At 45.9% G+C, this 24329-nt stretch overlaps 1 protein-coding gene across 1 annotated transcript in view; it reads left to right on the top strand.

The window, feature by feature from the left end:
* LOC308061314 (secreted Ly-6/uPAR-related protein 1-like) overlaps positions 1 to 24068 on the top strand; it is a 44140-nt gene extending 20072 nt beyond the window's left edge. The window contains exons 2-3 of the mRNA XM_080381121.1: positions 2602 to 2721; positions 4012 to 24068. Coding sequence (XP_080237247.1) covers positions 2602 to 2721; positions 4012 to 4223 — 332 coding nt within the window. The 3' untranslated portion in view covers positions 4224 to 24068. The remainder of the gene's footprint in view (positions 1 to 2601; positions 2722 to 4011) is intronic.
* The last annotated feature ends 261 nt before the right edge of the window (positions 24069 to 24329 follow it).

A 24329-nucleotide genomic window follows, 5' to 3' on the forward strand; every position in this document is an offset into this window, starting at 1 on the left:
AGCTATGTTCTTACTTCGTCTATCTGTGACCCACTGCAAATACATCCTTGGCCTGGAACAGAGTCATCCTTGGGGTGACACCGACCCAGTGGGTATTAACCAATGGCCCATGGGCCCTGGAGATCCCCAGGCTCCTCTCATGGGACTCTGAAAGATCTCAGAGGAAAGGCAGCCTGGACAGGGGTTGAACATCTCCATCTGGGGAGATGGCTGAGGAGGGGCTGGAGGCATGGCTACATGGAGATCATTCAAAGGTTTGCAAGTAGAAGAAGGCTGAAAGTCATACACCTTGCAATTGTCTGTGCGTGGTAGTTTTCTTCAGGCTGCATTATTTTTTAAATCCCCCTACCCTCGTTACTCCTTCCATCTGTCTCTAAAGCAGATCCAACTGTCTGCTGAAGGACATGCTCTGGGTCACATCCACGACAGGGCTGAACCCAGACAGGTGTTTTTATAAACCAGGACTGTTATACAGCTACCACATTTTTTTTACGTTTCAGTACCTGCTGGTTTTTGTTTGGGTTTGTTTTTTTTTTTTCATTTCTTTCAACATATTTCACAGGTGGAGTATTACGTGCTTCTTATCCTCTTTCTGGGTCTAGTCCTGTCCTGGATTTATTGGGATTGCTGAGGAACTGACGGAGCAGGTTTCTACCCACAGGCCTCAGAGCACTTTGTGGAAACAGAGAGGCAACACCATCTTTTGCTTTATAGCTGAGAATAGGGCAGAAATTACTTTTCTGGGATGATCTAGTGCGAGGCAACTAGTCCAGGCACACTTCTTGCAGCTGAGGAATATGTCTGTGACCATCCGTCTTCCAGAGGTTTAATATCAAGGAGTAGAAAGTACTGTTGGACAGAGATGAATGGTGAATTATTGGCCTCAGATCAGGACACAGCACTGTCCTTTATGTTCAGTTCTTCTGCTCTCATCCTTATGATTTTGGGGTTTCCTCTTCCACTGAACCCTTCCTACAAAACAAGTGTCCACTGAGTGCCCCACACAGAGTCGGTGAAAGATAAAGGGGCTGAGGATTATCTTCTTTAAACCTGCTCTTAACTGGAAGTAACTCCCCCAGAGCCCATGGCACTGCCCTGCTCACCCATGAGAACGGTGAGGAAACACTCAACCCAAAGGCTGCACATCAGTTTCTCAGATGCTTTAAGTTATCACTGCTCCGTCACTTAGGGACATGATCTACTGGTGGACTTGGCAGTGCTAGGTTAACAATTGGACTCGATGTTCTTAAAGGTCTTTTCTAATCTAAACGAAACTATGATTCTATGATCCACATATTGCCCAGTCCTACACACTCACAGACATCCATATACTTGTCAGGTTGACAATGTTGCATTTTCTTTCTCAGTGGGCACTACATGTTAAAGTATAGAACAGCTTCTCATGGGCCATTTGGAAGGGTTCTACCAAAGTCCTCAGCTCGGGTAAACGGGAGCGGCTTCCCTGCACCTGTTCACAAAGGATATGGCCGCAAGAACACCATCACTGCTCACATTAAAAAGTCCTTCCTACCTCTGCAAAGACCACAAAGAATGTTTTTACACCCTGTAGGCTCTATTTCACAGCTGGATTTTCCAAAGGAGGTGCTAAGAGAAGCAGATGCCCTGAAAACACTTTCTGGAGTCAGGTGTTCGAACAACTGCCTTCAGAAATGTTTATCCTTATCATAAAGTCCCAGGGGTTCCTCTCTGACAGCAGATGCTGCAGAACTGTAAGAAAACCTTGTTTCTCTGCAATATTGCCAATAGATGGCAGTGGATGCATTTGGGTGGTGCTTCAGCTGCTGTGCTGGTAGAAGGCAGGTACGCCAGAAAATATTCAACTTAGGCTGGTTTCTGTCATCAAGCCACACCAGCACGACTCCGGAGAAACGCACGCTCGGTCTCTGCCTGCTGCGGTCGGACAGGTCTCATCCCGAGACTTTTGAGCAACTGCTGTGATCAATGCTTGCATATGTAAAGGCGTCCTTCCGTAGGCAGGCAGCCAGCAAGAGGCTTCTAGCATCATCTCTTTTAAGAAGCAGCAGTAGCCCCTGATGAAAGTGCTTTTTAGGCCACAGTCAGCCCTTAGAATCTCTGATACAACTCTGAAATTTAAATTCTGCTCTTAGTTGCTAGGTTCTGCAGAAATCCCTCTAAACAAGCGCAACAGAGCCGTCACTGTGGGTGGAGGGACGGGGGGAACTGCCAGTCTTTCAGTGGTAGTGAATGCTGCTCTCAACAGAAGGAGATATTTTGCTCTGTGTTACAGCATTTCTTGCAGAGGATGCAAAGTTCCCATCAACGTTGCTCAAACAATAGATCTCTCTAAACCCCTGCTGGTTTGGGGCTGCTGAGCCCCCAAGGTAGTGATCACACTCAACTCCCGCAACACCATCCCTGTCCTTTGGTGCTGGGGTTTGGTCTTTCCCCCCAACATATCCAAGCTTGCCATTGCCTCCAGACATGCTTACTTTCTGAGACTGCATCTTGATCAAGGGGGGGATGAAGCACTGACCATCACATAGTCTCCACCACAGAGCAGAGAAGCCGTTTGTCTTCGCTGCTGTGACCACCTCAAGCTCATTCTGTTCCCCTCTGCAGCCCAGTCCTTACGATGTTACACTTGCAAGGAACCAACGGACATTGCTAAGTGCAGAACAGCCACCCAGTGCCCCCCGAAAGCCACCGTGTGCACAACAACGCTGCACTCCGTAGACTCAGGTAAGTTTCATTGATTGCTGTGAATGCTCATGGGGAGAGATTGTAGAATCACAGAATGGTTTGGGTCAGAAGGGACCTTAAAGATCATCTAGTTCCAACACTCCTGCCATGGGCAGGGACATCTTCCACTAGAGCACCTTGCTTAAAGCCCCATCCAACCTGACCTTGAACACTTCTAAGGAGGGGGCATCCTCTGGGCAACCTGTTCCAGTGTCTCAGCACCCTCACCGTAAAGAATTTCTTCCTAATATCTAATTAAAATCTCCCCTCTTTCAGTTTAAAACCATTATTTCTCATTGTCTCACTACATGCCCTTTTACAGAGTCCCACCCTATCTTTCCTGTAGGCCCCCTTTAAATACTAGAAGGCTGCTATAAGGTTTCCCTGGACCCTTCTCTTCTCCAGGTTGAACAACCCCAACTCTCTCAGCCTGTCCTCACAGGAGAGGTGCTCCAGCCTTCTTATCATCTTCACACCCCTCCTTTGGACCTGTTCCAACAGGTCCATCTCTTTCTTCTACTGTGGAATCCAGAGCTGGATGCACTGCTCCTGGTGGGGTCTCATGAGAGCAGAGGGACAGAATCACATTCCTCAACTTAACAGCCATGCTTCCCTCTCCCCCTCCCAGTCACAACTAGTATTGTCCTTTAACTTCTCTATAAGAATTCAGGTGAAGTTATCCAATTGCAGGGTAGGAAGGAGAGAAATCAATCCGATTCAGAGCCTCATAGTGAAGTATACAGGACTTACTCTGCTTACTCTGTTTGTTTTGCCTTTCCTATCCCTAAGTCCTTGTGGACCCTGGACTTACAGATGTGTGCAAACACACTGCAGAAACTCAGGGGCTCTGTCCTTGTTTGTAGACCCTTCCACCTAACAAACACCATCTCACCAGTGACCATGCCAGCATTACAGCAGTGCTTCTTTACACTGCCACCTTCCATGCAGAGCCATTGCAGGAGCAACTCACCTGAACAAAACAGACAGGGACTTGTGACTTGCCCTTGTCCCTTGGCCGTGCTAGAATAAATCTGGAAGGAGCAGGAGGGGGAAAGCGGGTCACCAGGGAGAACTGGCAGGCATGTTCCTACAAAGAGTAATCTGGATTACAGGCATCCGTGGATTAGAGATGTTCAACAATTTATTTGCCTTTATTTACCTATAAACACTTTACTTTTAGTTCCCCTCTATTGTACAAAGCCAGCGTTTCTCAATGCCAGATGTCTGCACTTTCCTTTACCATTTCTTTCTGTCTAATCCTTCTCCCCCTCTCCAATCTGCCTGTTTCAGGTTACCCCTTTTTTGGCAACATCACCGTGACCAGAAGCTGTGAGGTGGAGTGCATCTCCTATGATGGGATAGGAGCAACCAGACCCAAGTCATGCTGCTACACTGATCTCTGCACTGATGACACCAGGAGCAGCGATGGGGTGCGAAGCAGCTCTGCAGCACTGGGTCTGACAGCCATGGTCATTGGCACGCTCCTTCAGAGTGCTCTGTAACATCACAAGTGCCCACACTCCAGCCAAAACACCCCAACTCCTCTCTCCGACAAGCTGCCTCCTGAACTCTCAGGTGCCTTGGGAATAATCTTCTTCACTGATGTGTGGCTACACTCATCTTCAGTCCTATCAAGTGGATTCAAGCCATGAGTTTGGGCACCTGGACCTAAAACCCTCAAATTTCCAGTTTCCAGCTGCTAAGCAGAACATTCCTCACCTTCAGCTGCTTCTGGTCCTCAGGATCCGCATCTCCCGCTGCAGCTTTCCTCTGTGGGGAGCAGTAGTGGATGAAGCACTGCAGCTCTGTGCAGCAAGAGGGACTGGGCAGTGCCATCAAGGCTGGTGTTCTAGCATCATCCTCAGCGAGAGCACCGGGTTCTACACATGCTGAACATAGACAGTACTTTTTTTCACAGGTGTCCCCCAGCTCTCATACAACCTGTGCCTTTGTGCCTCTGTTAAACCTCTGTGTACAACCCCCCAAAAATCCTCCAATCCTCCACCAGGAGCTTGGCTTATTTTTTTTTCCATTTTTGCTGCAATTTCCTGAGTCAGAGCATCAGGTGGATATTGGTCCCCACTTGCTACCTGCCCAGCAGAGTGTGGCTTGCAGTTGCAGAAAGCTGGCACTTAATTCTGTCTAGAATAAGCTATGGAATGAGTTCAGAAGGGCTCAGTCTTCATGTGTTGAGATGGGATGTATTTCTGGAAAGCTCAAAATGCCCTGGACTAACAGGCCAGGGCAGGTTAGACCTGCAAAAGCAAATTTGGGAGTTTGTCTAGACAAAACCCTTAGCAGCCCTTTGCCTGAGCTTGGGTTGCAATCAGAGCTCCTGGATTTCCCTTCCCAGATGTTTTACAGATCATTTCAAGCGACTTCTGTTACTCTGCCCTCCCCCATCCCTTCACAGCAGGGACCACAGGAAAGGCAAAGTAATGACTATCCCAGACCCTCAGCTCTGGGAAAAGCCAACAGCTTTACTCACACTGGTTAGCAGCACTACAGGGTCCCAGCTGGGGATTTGCTCCATTTTCCCTTGGAGCAGCAGTAAGATTCATTTTGATGCCCTGTCTGCTGTAAACCCAGATGGAGTGGAAGCAGATAGAGATGAGCCGGGTGTGCCCAGCTGACAGCCCTCTCCGGTGGTGGGGGAAAGCCAAGGAACTTGCCGTTTGCTCTGTTCCTACCGCCAGGGCTCATCCAGGGGAGCAGGAGGCAACCTCCAAGAGCGAGGGTGGAGTGGAGCATGGGTACATCCTGTGAACCATCCTTGTGTGTTCATGCCATCCCTGTAACCCCCTCTGTGGCTAAGTTTGGTTTTCTCTATTTTTTTCCCCATTTTTCATTCTGTTTCTGTAAGACACAAACCAGAAAACCAAAGGAATAAGCAGGGGGGCTCTTCTTCTTCATTGCACAGAGGTAATTGTTTCTCAAGGTCTGCTTCAGTACCATTTGCAAGAAAACTTTAACAAGGCACTGTATTCCTTGGCAGAGGGCCCAGCACAAGCCTGGGGCTCAGGAGGATGGTGAGCCCCTTTGTTCTGGAAGGGAAATGCTCTGTGCTTCACTAAAACAGTGACAGCTTCCCTGAAACACCCTTGCAATACTGAGGTTGGGGTGGGGGGGTGGGGGTGGCAGGGGGTGGGGTGGGGGATGTCGTTGAGCAAATAATGATCAGGATTTACTCAAATGCTGATACTACACCCACTCTTGCAGACACAGAGCACCAGCATCCACTTCCTACTCATCTGTTCTCTGTTTCCCTGCTTCCAAAACAGTCTGACATGTCAGGCCAGAAGCAAACAACCATCATTGCCATCCTTAGATCCAGATCCCCTTTTCTATTCTGGGTTCAAGCTCCAGGGTAAGTCACTTTCCTCAGTTGCTTTTCCACACTGGCTGCAGAGTCCTGTGCTGTGTTAACGGGGGCTGAACTTCACTCCATGTGTTGTACATGCAGATGGGGCAAGGTCTGAATACAGAGGGACTGGGATGGTGAGGGTTCCCTTCTGGGTGAGAATCTGGCAAATAAAGCTGGATCCTCTGGTTTTCAACCTGCAGCATCTTTCTTGTGTGCTCAGCCTTCACCCAGAGAAGAAGGACCATGGGGCAGCACAGGCTGCAGGAAGGTCATGTCTCTGGCTGGTTATGCAGCTGCCAAACTGCCCTGTGCCAGAGAGAGGAAAAGCTACAGAAAGGGATAAGTAAGGGAGTACAAAAAATACTCCTTGGAAGGGATAGATTTAAAGCTGTCCCTGCTGGAAGAGGATCGGGAGAAGAGTGGCAGCAGGGTAAAGTACTGTCCAGTGGACAGGAGGCTCATTTGGGGAATGCACAGGGCGAACTGGAGGTTTTCCTGGTTCAGCTCCTCCTGCAGCAGGCAAAGAGAACTGAGCTCAGCACTGCAAAGCAAGCAGGCAGCCAGGAGCAGCCACTGGGGACCTGCTCTGCACTGCAAAGATGCTGCGGATGGGAACCACTGGCCTCCTTGTGTCACTGGTGCTGGCTGTGAGCATCCTGTATCACACTGTGCTGCACATCTCCTGTCACCTGGGACTTGTCTGTTAATGGCTCTATTGCCAGAGCAGTGAGCTTCTATTGTAGCCAAACCAGAGTCAAAGGCAGGATTTAGCTTCAAAGCACTTGCAATATGTTCCTAGATTAAGCCAAGTGAAAAGCCCTTCACACAGAGTGTCAGGGATACAAAATGTCCTTTGCATTAATATTCATCTGTTCACACAGTGTTAGCCATAAGCCACAGGCTGAACAGTTGTCACTGGGAGCCCTTGTGAAGTCTGATTTGCTGCTGTTTTAGTTACTGCTTTTATTTATTCTTCCTATTTAGCCCCTAGGAGTCAAACCCAACAAGCACTAGTGCCCCAGCAAATGCAGGACGCTGCCAGGGGACTCAAAGGAGTTGGCAGACTTTTGCGTCACTGGGTCAAGTGGACGTATGGAGAGGCAAGTTTAAATATAGGCTGAATAAAATAGAACAGAGAAAGATGTGTCTCCAAAGGGCCATAAAAAACTTGCAGCCTCTCGGCCCTGTGAGATAAGGCTTCACAGCAGGTGGCATCCAATGCTGCTGTTGCTGTATTGAAGGATTTTACCTGCCCCTCTGGGGGCTTGTTCTTCCCAGCAGTCATTCCATGCATGTCCAGAGACGTGAGAGCACTCCTTGGTGCCTTATGCTTTATCTGGCCAAGGAGTTGCCTTTTACATCACCTTCCAGCTGTTCTGCAAATGTAGGGCAGCCCTACACAGATGTGCAGCCCTGATCTGCATCACCTGCTTTCAGCTGCAAACCTGCAAATACTTTTGTCTGTCTAGAAATTAAAGAGTAAAACACACCAGAGACTAAATTTTCAGGGAGGTGTTTGGAGACCCGTATTGGTGAGGATATTCAAACTGGTGAGCCCTGTTGAGTGCTACCTCCAGCCAACCATCAGGGTGATGTGTCTGCCTTGAGTGGCCTTTTGTCTTGGGCTCCACATGTCTTGAAGGTGGAGTCGACATTTCAAAAGCTAGTTTCTCCTCTGGAAACACAGTATACACCCTGCCTTGGCTTGGGCTGGATCAGGACCCAGGTTCAATCCTGCTGTTTTGACTTGGGCACAATTACCACAAAAGCATAACGGGTGCCGTGGGAGAGCAAAGCTACACAAACAGCATGATTCACACTTAGGGGAACAGAGTTTCCAGCAGGGATCATTTGCAGTTGCTTTCCACAGCAGGACACTGGTCACATCATGTGTAGCCATGAGTGGTGGTAGTTATCCTGGCATGCCCTGATTGCAGGCTGGCTCAAGCTGCAAGGTGGAAAACACCAGGAAGTGTTTTGCTGCTTGATTCTTGTTATTTTTTTTTTCTTCTTTGAGAGGGCAAGGAGGGGGGGAAAACCATACAGCCCACTTGGAAGGTGCATTAATCCAGGTGGGCATGAAAGAAAAAGAGATAGGGACAGAAATTATTGCAGAACTTCAAGAGAATAAAAAAAGAAAGGGGTATTTTTGCAGTCCAGGCATTTCATGTAAAACAGAGCTCTGATGTAATCAAATACAGAAAGAACTCGTAGTTCTTGCTAAAAATACCTATCTAGAATATAAATATACATTGCCATGTAGCTGCAAGGCTTATGGAGATATCTGCCAGAGTCTTATATTTACAGATAGGGATTTAAATGTTTAATACTGCACATTCAAAAGAAAGTAACTTCATCTGAAGTAGTTATTAATTATAAAATGCACTAGGCAGGACTGAAGTGCAGCAGGAGTGATATCATTTTCAATATCACTCCCAAATTATTTCTCATCTAAAACCTATCATGTGCACTTTTTTTCCTTCTTGAAATAGATCTGTTTTTCCACATTAGGCCTTGGATGACTTGGAACGGCTGCCTCTGACATGCCAGCACATCCTCTCTCAGATATCTTCATTGCTTTCTTGCACAACTCTCACATCCCTAATTCCAGAGGGACATGAGTCCAAAGCCTCTTTATTCAGTATGGCCCCAGATCTGAGAACAAGGCAAATCCCCTAAAATTAGGTGAAAGGAAATTTAGGGTGCCTGAAGCAGATATGTTGAGGGAGCAGGGAGGCAAACAGCATGGTGGTCGGTATCTCAATTTAGCAAAGTCATTTCAGGTCACTTGAACTCGAGAGGGGTGCTCAGCATATTGTAAAAGAATGGGACAGATGGACTGCATACCTTCATCCCCATTCCCTGAGGCTCCACTCTATAGTTTGTCATGAGGTTTTAAAAAAACCAAGGTGTGTCAATTAATCATTCCGTGCCCTGTCTGAGGCTGGTCTGGATCTTGATCTCCTTCCCCCACTCAACCCTTATTAAACAGACAAGAATTGTCACACATCGGTACCTCCAGGCACAGTCCTTCATCGCATCTTTAGTGTTGAATGAGCTTTAAGTTTCTGAATACATTTAGTAAATATGGCTAAGGCTATTGTGCCTTGAGGTGAACCAAATTTGCACTAATCCCTTGTGGGCATATTGCTGAAATCCATGCAGATCCACCATGTTAAAGACAACCGAAAGCCATATCATATGAAATCCATGAATCAGAGTCCAAAACCCAGTCTAACCCAGTCATCTGAACAAGACCAGTACAGGCTCCCTTTGGCCAGCAGGTCTCTGAATACAAGGGGAGAAGATGCTTTTCAAGCCTTCAGGCCATTCCTCCCCATTGCAAGGGCAATTTAATGTGTCCTCAGCTACATCAGTGATGGCACACCAGTACGGAAGCATTGTCCGACTCTTGTTTCAACACACATCCTTGCTGTGGACTCACCATTGTTTGGACCAATAGAGTTCATTCCTGTCTTGTTAACAGCTGTAATGGGGCGGGTATGAACCTCTCTTCATCTCCTTGCAAAAGAAATTGCTTTTGCTCAATAATCTGGGAATAAGATACAGAAGCCTGCCTGGAAAAGGAGACTGAGTGATGTCAAGGTGCTCATGTTGGTGCCTTTGCTTCTGCAGTACCTTTGGACTTGCAAGGAGCAGGGTGAGGAGCACGCTGATGCCTGGGAGAAGTTTTTCACCTCCTTTGAGCTCTGCTGCTAGGCACACACCTTTGCTGCTTGGCTGGTTCCCCAGGCAAGGCACAAACACAGGCTGAGGCACAATGATTTTCCACTTGCCTATGCGAAATCCCAGGGGTGGGTGGCACTTTGCCAGTCGAAACCCTCCTCCGGGCAGTGGCAGGATTTCAGCGTGTGGCTGTGAGGCAGCAGTGATGGGAGATGTTTGCAGAAGGCTGTGCCACCGCTCCCAGTGAGGAGCACCAGCCCACAGTGGGCAGTGATGTTCCCGGTGGCACCAGGGCACTCTCAACATGAGCTGATGTGAGTGGCAAAACAACTAAGCCTCATTAACAAATAGCTCTTTTCATGGATGCTCTGACGCCTTAGAAAGGGCTGAGTGTCTTCAGTCCCAGCGGAGGCTTCAGTAGAGTCTCTTCCACCTGAATATCTGTTTTCCTGAAACCCACAGGGGCTTCACAAACTCTTCCCATGCAATGAATTCAAACCAGCAGCTGTACGCTGTTACCTGTGCATGCACAAATTTGTGATCAAATGGGCCATGTTCTTGTAAAGCTGGGCCAAAAACAAGCCAGAATTTGTTTTTAATCTTTCCTGGCTGCTGCCAGTCTCCTGGCTCTTGGGAGAGGGGACACAGGGGAAGCGGTGTGTTTAGTGTCATGACAGCTGTCACTGTGTTTTGGGGATGACATCCAAACCTGAAAAAGAAACAAACACCCAGGAGACAGTGACAGACTCTGACACATATACAGCAGAGGAGAAAAGCTGTCCTGGCGAGGAGGAGTAGTTAATAGCAAGACATCTGGCTTCTGCCCCAGAAAATAAGGGGTTTTAAACAAACTGCTATCAATCACCAGCATGGCCAGCTTGGGAAAGGGGTGTCATTTATATTTGCCTTCAGGGAATGCAACTAGGAGATTATTTTCTTTTACCTTCTGGTTATCTCAGATCATGGTAGGATTTTCTGCAAGCTTACATTTTTGTGCCAGCTCTGTGCAAAGATGTCACGGGTGGGTTAGGGTTGCTCATGCATACGAAGCCAGTCTAGGTGCCTCAAGGGGCTTTTACTGCTAATCTCAATGAGCACATGCAAAGGGTCTCCTCAGCTTATAAGACTCAACCCTTATCATTACTTCTTATCACTTCTTTAAAGAGAAAAATTTGTCTGATGTATATGCATCTTTGTGGCTCTGCTGGTAGGATGCTGTTGCAGACCCTCACTGTTGTAATGGTCAGAAAACACATTTATAATAAAATATTTCTTTTGCTTCTTCCTGCTCTGAGATGGTATTTCTATGGGCATTTGGTCCTGTCAGATGTTTTGTCAAGCTAAACAAGCCAGCCTGTTCTGGTCTGCTCTTGGAAAATTAGCTCTCCAAGCACAATAATTTTCAATATTTGTGACTGTGTCACCTTCAAGTCATGGTTAGCAGGGGCGATCCAAGCTATGTGCAAGATCTCATGAGCTAGAAGGCCATCACAGAAAGGATCCTTAGAGGATCTGTTGTTTCAACAGTGTCCTGGGGCAGGGCTGGGTTGGATAAAGGAGCTGAGAGGTGTTTTATTCAGGCTGATCTGCAATATTACCCCTTTATGAAAGCAGTTCATGAATCCTTATCCAGTGGAAAAACACAGATGAGAGCCTTATTGGAGTCCTCTTGCTGTGCCGGTTTTCCTGAATGAGGAAGAAAAAGCAAGTGTTTTTCATCAAATGGGAAATAGGGATGAGCAAGCATTTCTGTCACCTAACCAGGGCACATGTGCGAGAACCTGCCCTCCCGCTGGCAGTTCAGGGATGCATGCACAGGTCTGAGCTTCAGCTTTTAGGGTCCCTTTTGAAAATCCTCTCAAACTCACTAGAAAAAAGTTGGGGTTGGCAGACATGTAACACTTTTTTCATGTGTAATAAAACACAATTGCTGACAGGCTGCTGCTTCAACAAGCCACAAGGTCTGTGGGAAAGAAATATGAAGTGTGTGCAGTCAAGCACTAACTTTCTGAACAGGGGACAATCCTTTGGTCACACAAATGCATGTAACCCCTATAGAAAATGCTGTGCCACACAATAAATAGCAGCAAAATGTAAATGGTTCTTCATACATTGAGTTTGCCTTTTTTTTTTTTTTTTTTTTTTTTTTTTCCTGTAAGCATCTCAGGGGTAACAGAGGTAGGTAGCACAAAATACCATAGCATAGCATAGCATAGCATAGAATGTAATACAATATTTCAGTGAGAAGGGACCTACAATGATCATCTAGTCCAACTGCCTGACCACTTCAGGACCAACCAAAAGTTAAAGCATATTATTAAGGGCATTGTCTAAACACTTCTTAAACAGTGATAGTCATGGGGCATTGACCACCTCTCTAGGAAGACTGTTCCAGTGTTTGACCACCCTCTCTGTAAAGAAATGCTTCCTAATCTCAAGTCTAAGCTGAGGTCTTCAGCTCCCCTTACTTTTATCCAGACTCTCTTTTCTCAACTTGCCCTGGCCCCATGGATGTTTCTGTGCAGCCCACCAACATGTAGAGCTCAATCATCCTCCACCCCACCAGCAGATATCTGGGTTCCCCACCCTGCAGTGCTTAGGGGAGGACAAGGATGTTCTCTTCAAGCTGAGAAGTCACAGAGACCTAAGCCAGGGTGTTAGGATCCATCCCACAAAAGGCACAGCCATCTCCCAACCTCTGAACCATGGTGCCAGTGGTGTTTGGGCTAGGAGAAATGGGGGGTGGCTGTGTTTTTTGGAAAGGTGATGGCAGCAGGAGCACATGCCTGTAAGACTCTGCACATGGGTGGATGGATGTGCCTGTGTTATCGTTCCTCCCTAGTTGCTTGGTAACCTCACTTGTTTACTTTGGCATGATCTTCACAGCCCTGGAGGCCAAGGGAGAGTTAATGGGGTTTATGGTATCCTGTAATCATGCAAACCTTGAAATAACATGCGACAACATGATTGGTTTATTAAGCAAGATTAGGTGCATCTAAGATTAATAAGGCTTTTGGGAGTCTGTTGTTGGGCACCAGCTAGCTTTCAAGCCCTACCTGCAACCCCCTAGAAGTTTTCAGCTGATTGTCTCCAAGTGATTGCAGGGATCTATGTCTCCAAGATCCTCATGCTTCGTTTCTGGGTAGAAGAAGTGACATAGTCACCTCCTCCCAGCCCCAGCACTCAGGTACAAAGAGACCCAGGACATGTCTCTGCCATGCCTATCCCGCTGTAGAAGAAGATCTGGTTAGAGAACATCTAAGGAACCTGAAGGTGCGCAACTCCATGGGACCTGATAAGATGCATCCACGGGTCCTGAGGGAAATGGCAGATTAAGTGGTTAGGCCACTATCCATCATATTTGGGAAGTTGTGGCAGACTGGTGAAGCTCCCACTGACTGGAAAAGGAGAAATATAAACCTCTTTTTCAAAAAGGGGAAAAAAGGAAGACCTGGGGAACTACAGGTCAGCCAGTGTCACCTCAGTGCCCAGCAAGATCATGGAGCGGATCTTCCTTGAAAGTGTGCTAAGGCACATGGAAAATAAAGAGGTGATTGGTGACAGCCAGCATGGCTTCACTAAGGGCAGGTTCTGCCTGACAAACTTGGTGGCCTTCTATGATAGCATTGGCAGATGAGGGAAGAGTGACTCATGTCATCCACCTGGACTTGTGCAAAGCATTTGACACTGTCCTGCATGGCATCTTTGTCTTTTAATTGGAGACACATGGATTTGATAGATGGACCACCTGGTGGATAAGGGATTGGCTGGATGGTCACACTCACAGAGTTGCTGTCAACAGCTCAGTGTCCAAGTGGAGACCGGTGATGAGTGGTGTTCCTCAGGGGTTGGTATTGGGACTGGTGCTGTTCAACATCTTTGTAGGTGATGTGGACAGTGGGATTGAGTGCACCCTCACCAAGTTTGCTGATGACACCAATATGTGTGGTGCAGTTGACATGCTGGAAGGAAGGGATGCCATCCAAAGGGACCTTGACAGGCCTGAGAGGTGTGCCTGTGCAAACTTTGTGAAGTTCAGGAAGGCCAAGTGCAAGGTCCTGCACCTGGGTTAGGACAGTTCTAAGCACAAATACAGGCTGGGCAGAGGATGGATTGAGAACCCTGAGGAGAAAGATTTGGAGGTGTTGGCTGACAAAAAGCTCACCGTGACCCATCAATGTGCGCCTGCAGCCCAGAAAGCCAAACAAACCTTGAGCTGCGTCAAAAGCAGCATGGCCAGCAGGTCAAAGGAGGTGATTCTCACCATTTACTCTGCCTTTGTGAGAACCCTCCTTGGAGTACTGCATCCAGTTCTGGTGCCCTCAACATAAGAAGGACATGGACCTGTTGGAGCAAGCCCAGAGGTGGGCCACGATGGTAAGCAGAGGGCTGGAGCACCTCTGCTATGAAGACAGGCTGAGAGAGTTGGGGTTGTTCAGCCTGGAGAAGAGAAGGCTCCAGAGACACCTTATAGTGGTCTTCCAGTACCTAAAGGGGCCTACGAGAAAGCTGGAGAGGGACTTTTTACAGGCCCATGTAGTGATAAGACAAGGAGGAATTGTTTAAAACTGAAAAAGGGGAGATTTAGATTAGATATTAGGAAGAAATTATCTACTGTGAGGGCACTGAGGCACTGGACCAGGTTGCCCAGAGAAGTTGTGTGCACCCCCTTCTTGGAAGTCTTCAGGGCCTGGTTGGATGGGGCTTTAAGCAAAGTGGTCTATTTGAAGATGTTCCTCCCCATGGCAGGAATGTTGGAACTAGGTGATCTCTAAGGTCCCTTCCAACCCAAACCATTCCAGGATGTTATGATTCTATGTCCTGGGTGCACCCAGTTCCAAGGGACTGACTGTGCCCCAAGGATCCGTGAGATGAAGTTGCTGCACAGGCTGCACTAACCCTGTCTGCAGACCAGGGAGGTCCAGCACAGAGTGGGATCATTTTTTTTCCTGATCACAGAAGGAGGCATAGGGCCAAACTTTTCCTGTTCCTCATTTCATAGCATCGCTTCTCTCCTTGAAACTCAAAATCTGCCCAAGCCCCAGGCCATGTCCTGCCATGAGTATAGGTCTGGAAAGATGCAGAAGAGTTAGTCACCACTGAAGTAAACAGCTTTTAAAGCAAACCAGGTCTACAGCATACCTGAGCTCTTGAAATGCAGTGCTGTTATTTCTAATGTTTTTTTAATTCCTCACGAGGTTTTATTCCACTCTATTTTTGGTACTGATATGTAGGTTTCCATTATAAATAGCTGCATATTCTAATTCAGTCTGGTAACTAGAACAAGGATGCGCTGGGCATCCAGACCTTGATTTTGGGAGGGGGGGATGAAGACTGCAATACTTCCAGCCAAGCTTCAGGCTATCTGTGAGATCCTTCTCTCAGGAAAACCAGTACCTTTGCATCTGGAAAATGTCCTGCACTCCCTGGATATAAATCAAATGGAAGCACTGGTAAGGACCCATTGCCAAGCTAACACATCATAAGAAACAAGGCTTTGAAGCTCTACAGCAATTTTCCCTCTGAGGAGCTCAGAATCTGAATTTAGACACAAGGATTTCAACATCAAAGCTGGGTGATAAATATTCTTCCCATTTTATAGTCAGAGAAGCTGTGCCATAAGCCTGTGCATCCTTGTACGTGACACTTAACCAAAGCCCTTTGCAAAAATAAAAACAAAGGCTCTTTGTGGTTTGTGAGCAGTTTTAAATGACTAATTACTCCAATGAAAATCAGAAGCAGGTTGCAAGCATCCCAACAAACGCAAACAGTTCTGTTTGCAAAAAATATTGTTCATCCCTAAATAAGGGAGTGCTGATGGTTCAGGGCAGCTGTGAAGGATGGCCCAGTTCCCACCCTCATCCTACTGTAGCCTGGGGAAAGTCTCTCAACCTACATAACTTTCCATGGGCTTTCGATCAGGACTTCAATCTGCACATTTCCCAGCTGTTTGTGTGGCGTAATACTGCTGCTCATGCTGCTGCCTTGGTGCTGGGGGAGAACAGATCTGTGCTCACATGAGGTCTGCTCACTTGCGAAATAACAGCAGCCAGGGAACTGGCTCCCAAACGAGGTCTGCTTTGCCCAGAGGGTTGGGCTACAGACCCCAGAGCTCCCTTCCAACCTCATCTGTATTATAATTCTAGATCTGGATCCATACTGGGGGACAAGTCCTTGCTTTCTGCTTTATCTTTCACTATACATCAGTTGCAGTCACTTACAGCTGGATATCTTTTCAAATGTCAGCAATAGTCACAATTCTCCCTCTTCAGAGGACTACAGAGCAATGGTTGTGCTGTACCCAAGTCCTTCATAGTTTGTTCGCACAAGGAAAGGTAAAGTTGCCACAGGGAGCACAGATTTGCAAAGTGCATAACCAGTGATGGATGACACAGTCTTATCTTTTAGGGTATGAGTCATATTCACATAGCCATTAAGTGAAAGATAATTTTCTTGTTATATAATCATGGCTATTCTTCTCTGATTGAATTTGTTTTCAAAATAAGTTTTCAAAAGAGCTTCCTGGATTTTGCAAGTGTACATAACTGCTTCCCTGCCTATGCACACATGTAACCCTGCCTGCAAACTGTGACACTCGCTCTGGGTACAGCTATCCAGGTTTTTTTTCCAAGAGGGTAACACTGCGTTGCTGAAGGTGGGTCTATCCAGGTTTAAACAGAAAGTTGCATGAGAAACACAGCAAACTAGAACAGCCCTGAATAATAAATAAGCAGCAAATGAGATGAGGTCCTGCTGTGCAACTCCTTGGACAGCAGGGAATTAGAGTGACTCTCTTCCAGAGGGGACAACACAAGCATGCCCTGAACTTCTGACTGCAGCTCACATTGTCAGAAACAGTGAAGTGCATGTTTATGCAGAGACAAAAAGGGAAGCCTCCATGCCTCCTCCTACTGTTATTGCTGAATTCCTCTGCAACCTCAGCAGGAGGTCACAAATATCTTGGCCTCCTGAAATGCTTCCTCTGAGGAAGAACTGGCAAGCACAACAGATTCATACTACTCTGAGGACTGGAAGCATGACACAGGTCTGTGCTGTTCATCCCTTTCAGAGGCAGCCTTGCCAGGTCTCAAACGTGGAGCATTCTGGCAGGGCTTTTTGCTGCCTCCCAGTTCCTTGCCTGTGCTATAGCATGCAGTCATGAAGCTGGATTTTACCTGGAGGGCTTCCAAGCAAAGCATTCACCTGCCCAGCCAACACACTCCCTTTGCTGTGCCACTGGGGAAAGGGAGATAACACAATATAGTCAGAGAAATATGTTGTGCTCTGCACACAGTGATACGGTGTTTATTGAGAGCCCTAGCTGATACCTTCTGCCCCCTGGGGAAACCTGCCTTAGCTCCAAGGCTCAGGGGAAGGGGTCTTGGGCTGGTAGCTGAAGCAACAAGCTACAGCCAGGTTGATCTACAAAAATTAACTGCTGAGCTGAACTAGGAAGAGAATGCAGATCACTTTGGGAGACACTCACATTAACAAAAAATTATGTAGAAACTCACCCCAGCCCAATACAAGTGTCGGGAAGGGGTGGGATGGATGCCTACTGCAAAGCATCATCTCTCTCCACTGATGAAGAAAAGTCCTGCCTGATTTTCTCAGACAGCTTTTGGACACATCGTTACTCATCTCGCCCTAAAGGTTTCCTTGACTTGCATCTATAACCTGAACCATGGCCCTCTTCCAGCATTTTAGAACACTTGCTGAGATTTTACACAGGAGTTTGGTTTTGGGTTTTTTTTCGTTTTGAAAATAAACAACCCACTTTCCACTTCTGTCATTGTTCCAAGGAGTTGGCAAAGAAGCTCCATGAAGTGTGTACATAGAGCTCAGATATGAAGTATGCTAAGCTCTTTGTTGTTTCCAGAATCAAAAATTCCCAGGTGTTTTTACTTCCAAAACTTTTTTAAAACAGAATTAATTATTTTGATTTTTCACTGGGTGGGGCAAGGTTAGAAAAACTTCCACTCTTCTGTTAAAAAAAATATCAAAGACCAAACGTAATTCTAGGAATTACTAGAGAAAATATTACCCAATATATTGGGAGGTTCAGAATCTTTTGGGGAATGAAAAAAAAAATCAATCTAACTGGAAATAACCCGAAAGAAAACTCTTCTTCCTGCTCATCTCAAGCTACAAGCTATTGTGCAGGAAGGTACATATGGGCTTGCAAAGCAGCAGTGCTCAAGCAGACAGGCTGCTCTTGCTGTTGTCTCATTCTGGGAGACATCACCTCATCACTGTGAAGTACCTGGCATTACATTCCCTCCTGACAATGTTTCTGTCCTAGTTCAAGCACTAAATGCTTTGGCAGATGAAAAAACAGGTTGACTGCACTCTCAGCCCACCCACCCCCCAGGTTGCGTAGTTGCCACCAGGTTTTGTGGCAACTCTAGAAATGGTGCTAACCCAATGGCCATGTGTAACACAAAGTAGTCACTGCTGGACAGCAGGGATGGTGCTGTGATGGGACAGCATGGTGCACACCCATGTACTCTCCTAGTAAAGGAAAGAAAAGCAAATGAAAAGGAAAAATGTAATTTAGCTTTCTGGTTGAGGAATTGAGATACCAAGAAAATCATAACCGTTACTTCTACTTCGGGATGCCAGTACTAGAAAGACATTGAGAAACAAGAGCAACTTCAGCAGATCTTTTCAGGGGGCTGGAGCCCAGGAGGTATGAGAACAGGCTGAGGGACTGATGTTCTTCACCCTGGAGAAGAGAAGGTGAAGGGAAAACCTTATTGCTGTCTACAACTACTGGATGGGAAGGTACAGAGAAGACTGAGCCAGACTCTTCTTGAAGGTGCACGGTGATAGGATGAGAGGCGACAGACCTAAGGCATCGGGAGAGCTTAGGAGCAGAGGCTGTAGGTGAGCAAAAGACTTTTTCCTAAACAAACACAGGCAAACCCTCGGGGAGAGCATAAGCCTTGAACAGCCCCCAGGAGTGAGGAGGACCAGAAAAAATAGATGGACCTGGAGGTGAATTGGATGAGGAGGGAATTACATTTTAGCAAAAATGAATGAAACAAGACCTTCAGTGACTGTTGGAGGGCAATAAATATCCAGAAACGTCATTTCCAGAGGCAGCCTAGATGCAGAAAGCTTTTACACCAGGTCAGTGGGAACAGAGCTATATACTAATTTTGCACGCCGTGCTACCAGCTCCTTGCAAGAGAAGTTCAGGTTTATGTTTAACCAGATAGCATTGCCCGGTGGTTTGAGACCTCTGTTTTGGTCTGGAGGTGCAACTACAAAGCACAGTGCCTCACCCACACAGATTTTATGCTTTTCAGAGTAGATCTCATCCAGGAGCTGTGATCCCTGCCGTAATCGCTGAAATGCAGGAAACATGCTGACAAACTGGGCAGAGATCAAAGAGGTGAAGCATCCATGGCCAATGAAGGGAGGGGAAGATTAGCCTCCTCCGCATGTGGCTTGTCAAAGTGATGACAGCTAAGCAGACACACAAGTTAAAGTCATGGAGCATGAGCACTGAGAAGTGGCTGCAATCAGCTGTGTCTAAGGCTTTTTAGCTGGTGAGGATCTCAAAAAATCTCCTTGGTTCAAGCGCATCATAAAAGGGAGGGCTGAAGCACGCAGCTGTATGAAGAATTCTGACCTCTAATGAAATCAGAGGGCAGTCAGCATGTTGGGACTTTCTGATTTTCTGCCATGTGTCACCTTCTGTGCTCAGCCCAATTTGCTACATGCCTGCCTCTGTGGCTTTAGCGTAGCTGGAGAAATCCCCACCAAGGCTTGCTGTGCAGTCACAGTTTACTTTCTTTCCCAGTGTTTGCTCCTTGTTCTGACTTGTGATGTCAGGACTGGTACAAACATGAAAAGACACTGAAGATCAGGCCCATCTCACTGAACCCTGGACATTTTTAGTGTGGAAGGCTCCACCAGAACTATTCATTCAAGCTCCTTGAACAGCCACCACTAAGAAACGTTCATTTCCAGCCTACTCCATCCAAGAACAGATGTTAACAACACATCAAATTCATTGTGCACTAGTCAAATTAATGGTGATTCTCTGTCTTTCCACTGATTCTCAAGGGAGCCATGAGGAATGGCTCGAGTGTGGATGTCTACACCGTAATTCTGCCCCTTTCTCAGTTATGCCACTCTCTACAAAAAATATTTCCCCTTGGAGAGAATCCATCCAAGTTCTTGGTGAAAGAAGATTCCTGTGTTACAAGATCTTCTTTCCTCATGGAAGCACTTGCACTGCTCATCCTCGAACTTGTAATCTGAGCATTTTCAATCAGTAGTATGGCACAAAAGAAAGGAGAAAAGTGGTGTTCATGATTCATCTCCCCCATGTCCTGCCTCAAGAAGCCCCACTGGTCCAGAGCAGACAGGAGACATAACCTTCTTAGACTTGAGAAGACATAGCCTGCTCAGCCTTGAGAAGACATAACCTGCTCAGTCTTGAGACCACTTACAGCAATATTCCAAAGACTTTTGGTTTCTCCCTAGGACTTCAGATGTCTACCCACAAGACTGCAGTCATTCTCAAAATCACTGCTCCCCAGAACAACATGTCCCCTGATTGTGAGTTTCTCAGATACCATGAAGATGCCTTGCATGTCAGGAGCTAAACTGGCAGTCTCCCAAGGAGATATTGATGTGCACCACAGCCAAATAAGCAGCCCTTGAAATAAGGCCTACTTAAGCACCTGTATACCTAACCATCTCTCCATACCCAGGTGGGAATCTCCATAGTTTTGTTATGTTTAAAACCTTGTTATGGGCAAAAAGGAAACATAACTTATATGCAAAGCCAAGAATTTATTATTACTATGTGTGAAATCTTCACAGTTGAATCAAAGAATTATGATTAGTGATCAAATTATTACAGACATTAAAAGGAAATTATTATTATTGTTGTTGTTGCTATTATTATTGTTATAATTATTGGGAAATATTTCAATAATGATACAGTTAAAATTGTTATACACATACTTACTAGTATCTACCCATTTTCCTGGTGTTATGCTCACTCTTCCACTAATTTTGCAGCCTCACACCTTACAGGGAGGTATAATGAATCATCTGCACTCTGAGTCCTCCATTGAGAAGAGTATGGTGGTGGAAATGGATTCTTCTTCCTCAACCAAGGATCTAGTGGGAGTAATTTTGATTATGCTTAGTAAAACATTTTCATACCTTGCTCTTTTTCCCTTGGTCAAAAGGTGTAGGTCAGTCTCACATAGGATTTTACCATGGTTGGTGGATTTTACATAGTTCTCCTAAAGATGGTTTTGTCCACTTAAAGATCATTTTGTCCAACTCTAAGTCTGCATTTCTTTGACTCTCGGTGAAGTGTTTATAGCCAAGGGATCGCTAATGTCAAGCCAGTGCCCCACCTTGTATCACCCCACGCCAGCACTCCTCTGTACCACAGCTTGCACCTCCATCTCTTGAGGCTTCTGCTGCCGTGCCAGATCTGTATTTCTTCACATCGGAGTTGTAAATAGCTCCTTCAACATACAACAACTCCTTGTTACAGCTATCTATGTAAACTTACAGTTGCACAACACAAAGATAAACAATGGCAAATTAGGCATAACCACCTGGCCAATTAGGAAAACTGCTGTTACAGCTGAGCAAAGTAAAAACAAAGTTGAAGGCAGGTTGACACAGCCAGACAAAGCAAGCCCAACAAGCCTCAGCCCTGAGGACTTGCAAACTCAATAAAAAGAGTGTGGCCCATTAAAAGCAATGCCAGTACTGTGTTCACTAGGCTGCAGAGCTATATTGTCATCTCTGGCTACTGGGAGCCAATGGTTTTTCTTCTGTGCACCTTTCTGGTGACAGGAATCTAGCTCCACCAGCCGGACATGCTCCACTCACCAACTCAGCAATGGCTTGGTTTCAAGCATTTCCAGTATCCTTGCCCATGACTTATACCCTCAGTGTCCATGACTGCAGTGATATTTTTAGTGTTGTTCTCTAAGATTACAATATAACACAATAATCTGGCTCCTGATGTATTTATTTTTAAATGCTCTTTGACATGATAATTGTGTGATGTTCTGGGCCATGACTGCACTGCTTATCAACCAACACAGGGTAAGGACAGAGTAGTCTGAATCCAGTAACTCATGTCTGAGAAAGCAGTGCTGTGCAGTGAAAATCTGTGAAAGCTGTATTTCTTTCTGAGTTTTGCAAGTACTTAATTAATGTTGGTTTCATGTGCAGAAGTGCTGACATACGTATGCTTCTGAAGAGTGAATAGGAAATGTGCAATATTTTTCTATCCCTAACAAGTGAGTAGCCAGGTATTTTGACCATGTCCTAGTAAACCTTCCATTTACAATACAAAATAAATGAAGGTCTCTTCCACTTTTTTTGGAGAAAGAAAATAAGTTTTGTCACATGCCTATGGACAGAGATGAGGAAATGCTTATCCACATATCTGGGCTCCAGCTTTCCTTTCAGGGAAATATCAGTTTCTGCAGATTATAGAAGAAAGTTAGCAGCTCTGGTAAAGTGCCCTGGGCTTCTGGATGTAACAAACATCATCCAATGATGCAACAAAAAGCAGAGAGGTGGCCATGACAGAACCCAGTGGCTATGAAGTGACCTGTCACCATTGCATTTTACCAGTGCATGACAAATCATTTGTGTCAGGTCTTAGCAACAGCACAGCAAGAAGGTGAAGTGTCCATTTCTCGTCTTGGCACTCGCATATATCCTGGGACTGGTGAGAATCTCTGACATCCTTCTTTCTCCGTGGGGCTCATTCAGAATTTTTAACGGTCCTCTTTCTATGGCACGCGGTACCTGGCATACAGATGGGTTCATGCATTCATGGGTTTTTAAGTGATAACTGGATTTAGACAAGAGATCTTTGGCTTGGAAAAGAGTTATCAGGTGGACATAAGGTGATATAACATAAATGGTGTAGAAAAGGTAGCCAAGGAACAGTCGCACTACTGCTCATCAGCGAGAACAAGGGGTCTGAATGAAACTGTGAGGCAGAGGGTTTGAAAGAGGAACAAACTACCCTTAATGAAATGATGACATTAAGCCTAAAAGGGTGCTGTGAAGGCTGGAAAGGTGAGTAAAATCAACATGCCATAAGACATATTGGTGGTGTTTTGCTGTTGGGTACCACACACAGTGGTCCTGATGCAGCCCCTGGGCCGGCAAAACCCGAGACTGATGACCGCCAGAACTAGCAAATAAAAAGGGAGAACCTCCACGTACCACCCTTGTGCAGCAGAAAGCCAAAAACATATCAAACACCTCTGGAAACTGAGCTCTGGGCACGGCTTACAGGTAGAGGGCACTGCAAAGCACACACTACCAGCTAATCCAAGCTTGCAGCTTGTTTCCAAAGTCCTACCACAGCCAGGGATGTGGTTCACCCAGCCACCTCCATGCCAGTGCAACACCCTGACCACTTACACAATGTAGATCCCGCAATGGAATTACATTTGAGCAACCTGGAAGCTGTGTGTGAATCCAGAATTGCAATTCATTCAAAATTTGATCTCAATTTGGCAATAGGAAGCAGGGCAAGACAGGTGAAAATCGTTGCAGAAACATCTGCCAGACTTCACACAATACCTGGAAATAATGGTTTGTGCTCTCGTGATCTTGCTGAGTGCATCACAGGATTACAGGAAACTCAGTTTGGAAGGCAGACCTCAGGAGGTTTCTAATCCAAGTTCCCAATCAAAGCTCTAAACTGTGAGGTCAGCCCAGGTTCCTCAGGACTTCATCCAGCTGAGTCATGAAAACTGCCAAGGATGGAAATTGTACCACCTCTCCTGGAAACCTACTCTAATGCATATGCTGCATGGAAGACATGAAATCATACCTTTGTTGACTATTCCAAGTATCATAAGCAGAGTGAAAATTGGAGGAGCACATTTTTGCTGAATCTTGAAAAGGGGATTATAGGAAAATGCAGAACCAGGTCAGGATGGATAACATCAAAATGTAGGAGACCTTACCAACACACAAGGAATTGCAGATGATGCTCTGGACATTTGAAGCAAGGGGGTATGTCATTCCACTGAATTCCAAATTCAGGAGAGAACTGTTACTCAAATCACCCAGTCTTCCCTGTAAAGGTAGTTTTGTACCAGTGGAGCTGGTAGAAGAAACACTGATGGAAGGCACAGCCAGTGGCGGATAATGGGAAATATCTTACACATCTCTTGCAAGAGTGACCAAAAACCTAGCTTTTCTCACTGTATAAACAATACTGAAAGGTGGAAATGGAGTTCAGAAATGAAATTAAATGAAATGAAATAAAATGAAATGAAATTAAATTAAATTAAATTTAAAATAAAATAAAAAATTATCAGAGGACTGGTACGCTATAAATAACTTCAGTGATGACAATTTTATCATAACATTATTTTTATTCTGCTCAAAAAGGTACAGAAAACAAGACTTTTTAGCCTCCTTGGATCAGATCACTGGCATGGGAAGTTTGGTTTTCTACCTCCTATTTCGGACACAGAAGTGTCTCCTTGATTTCTTGTGTACAAAGAAGGACACCTAGACAGAACGAAGAACC

The sequence above is a fragment of the Falco punctatus genome (genome assembly GCF_963210335.1).
Source record: "Falco punctatus genome assembly, chromosome: 3".
Lineage (NCBI taxonomy): Eukaryota > Metazoa > Chordata > Aves > Falconiformes > Falconidae > Falco > Falco punctatus.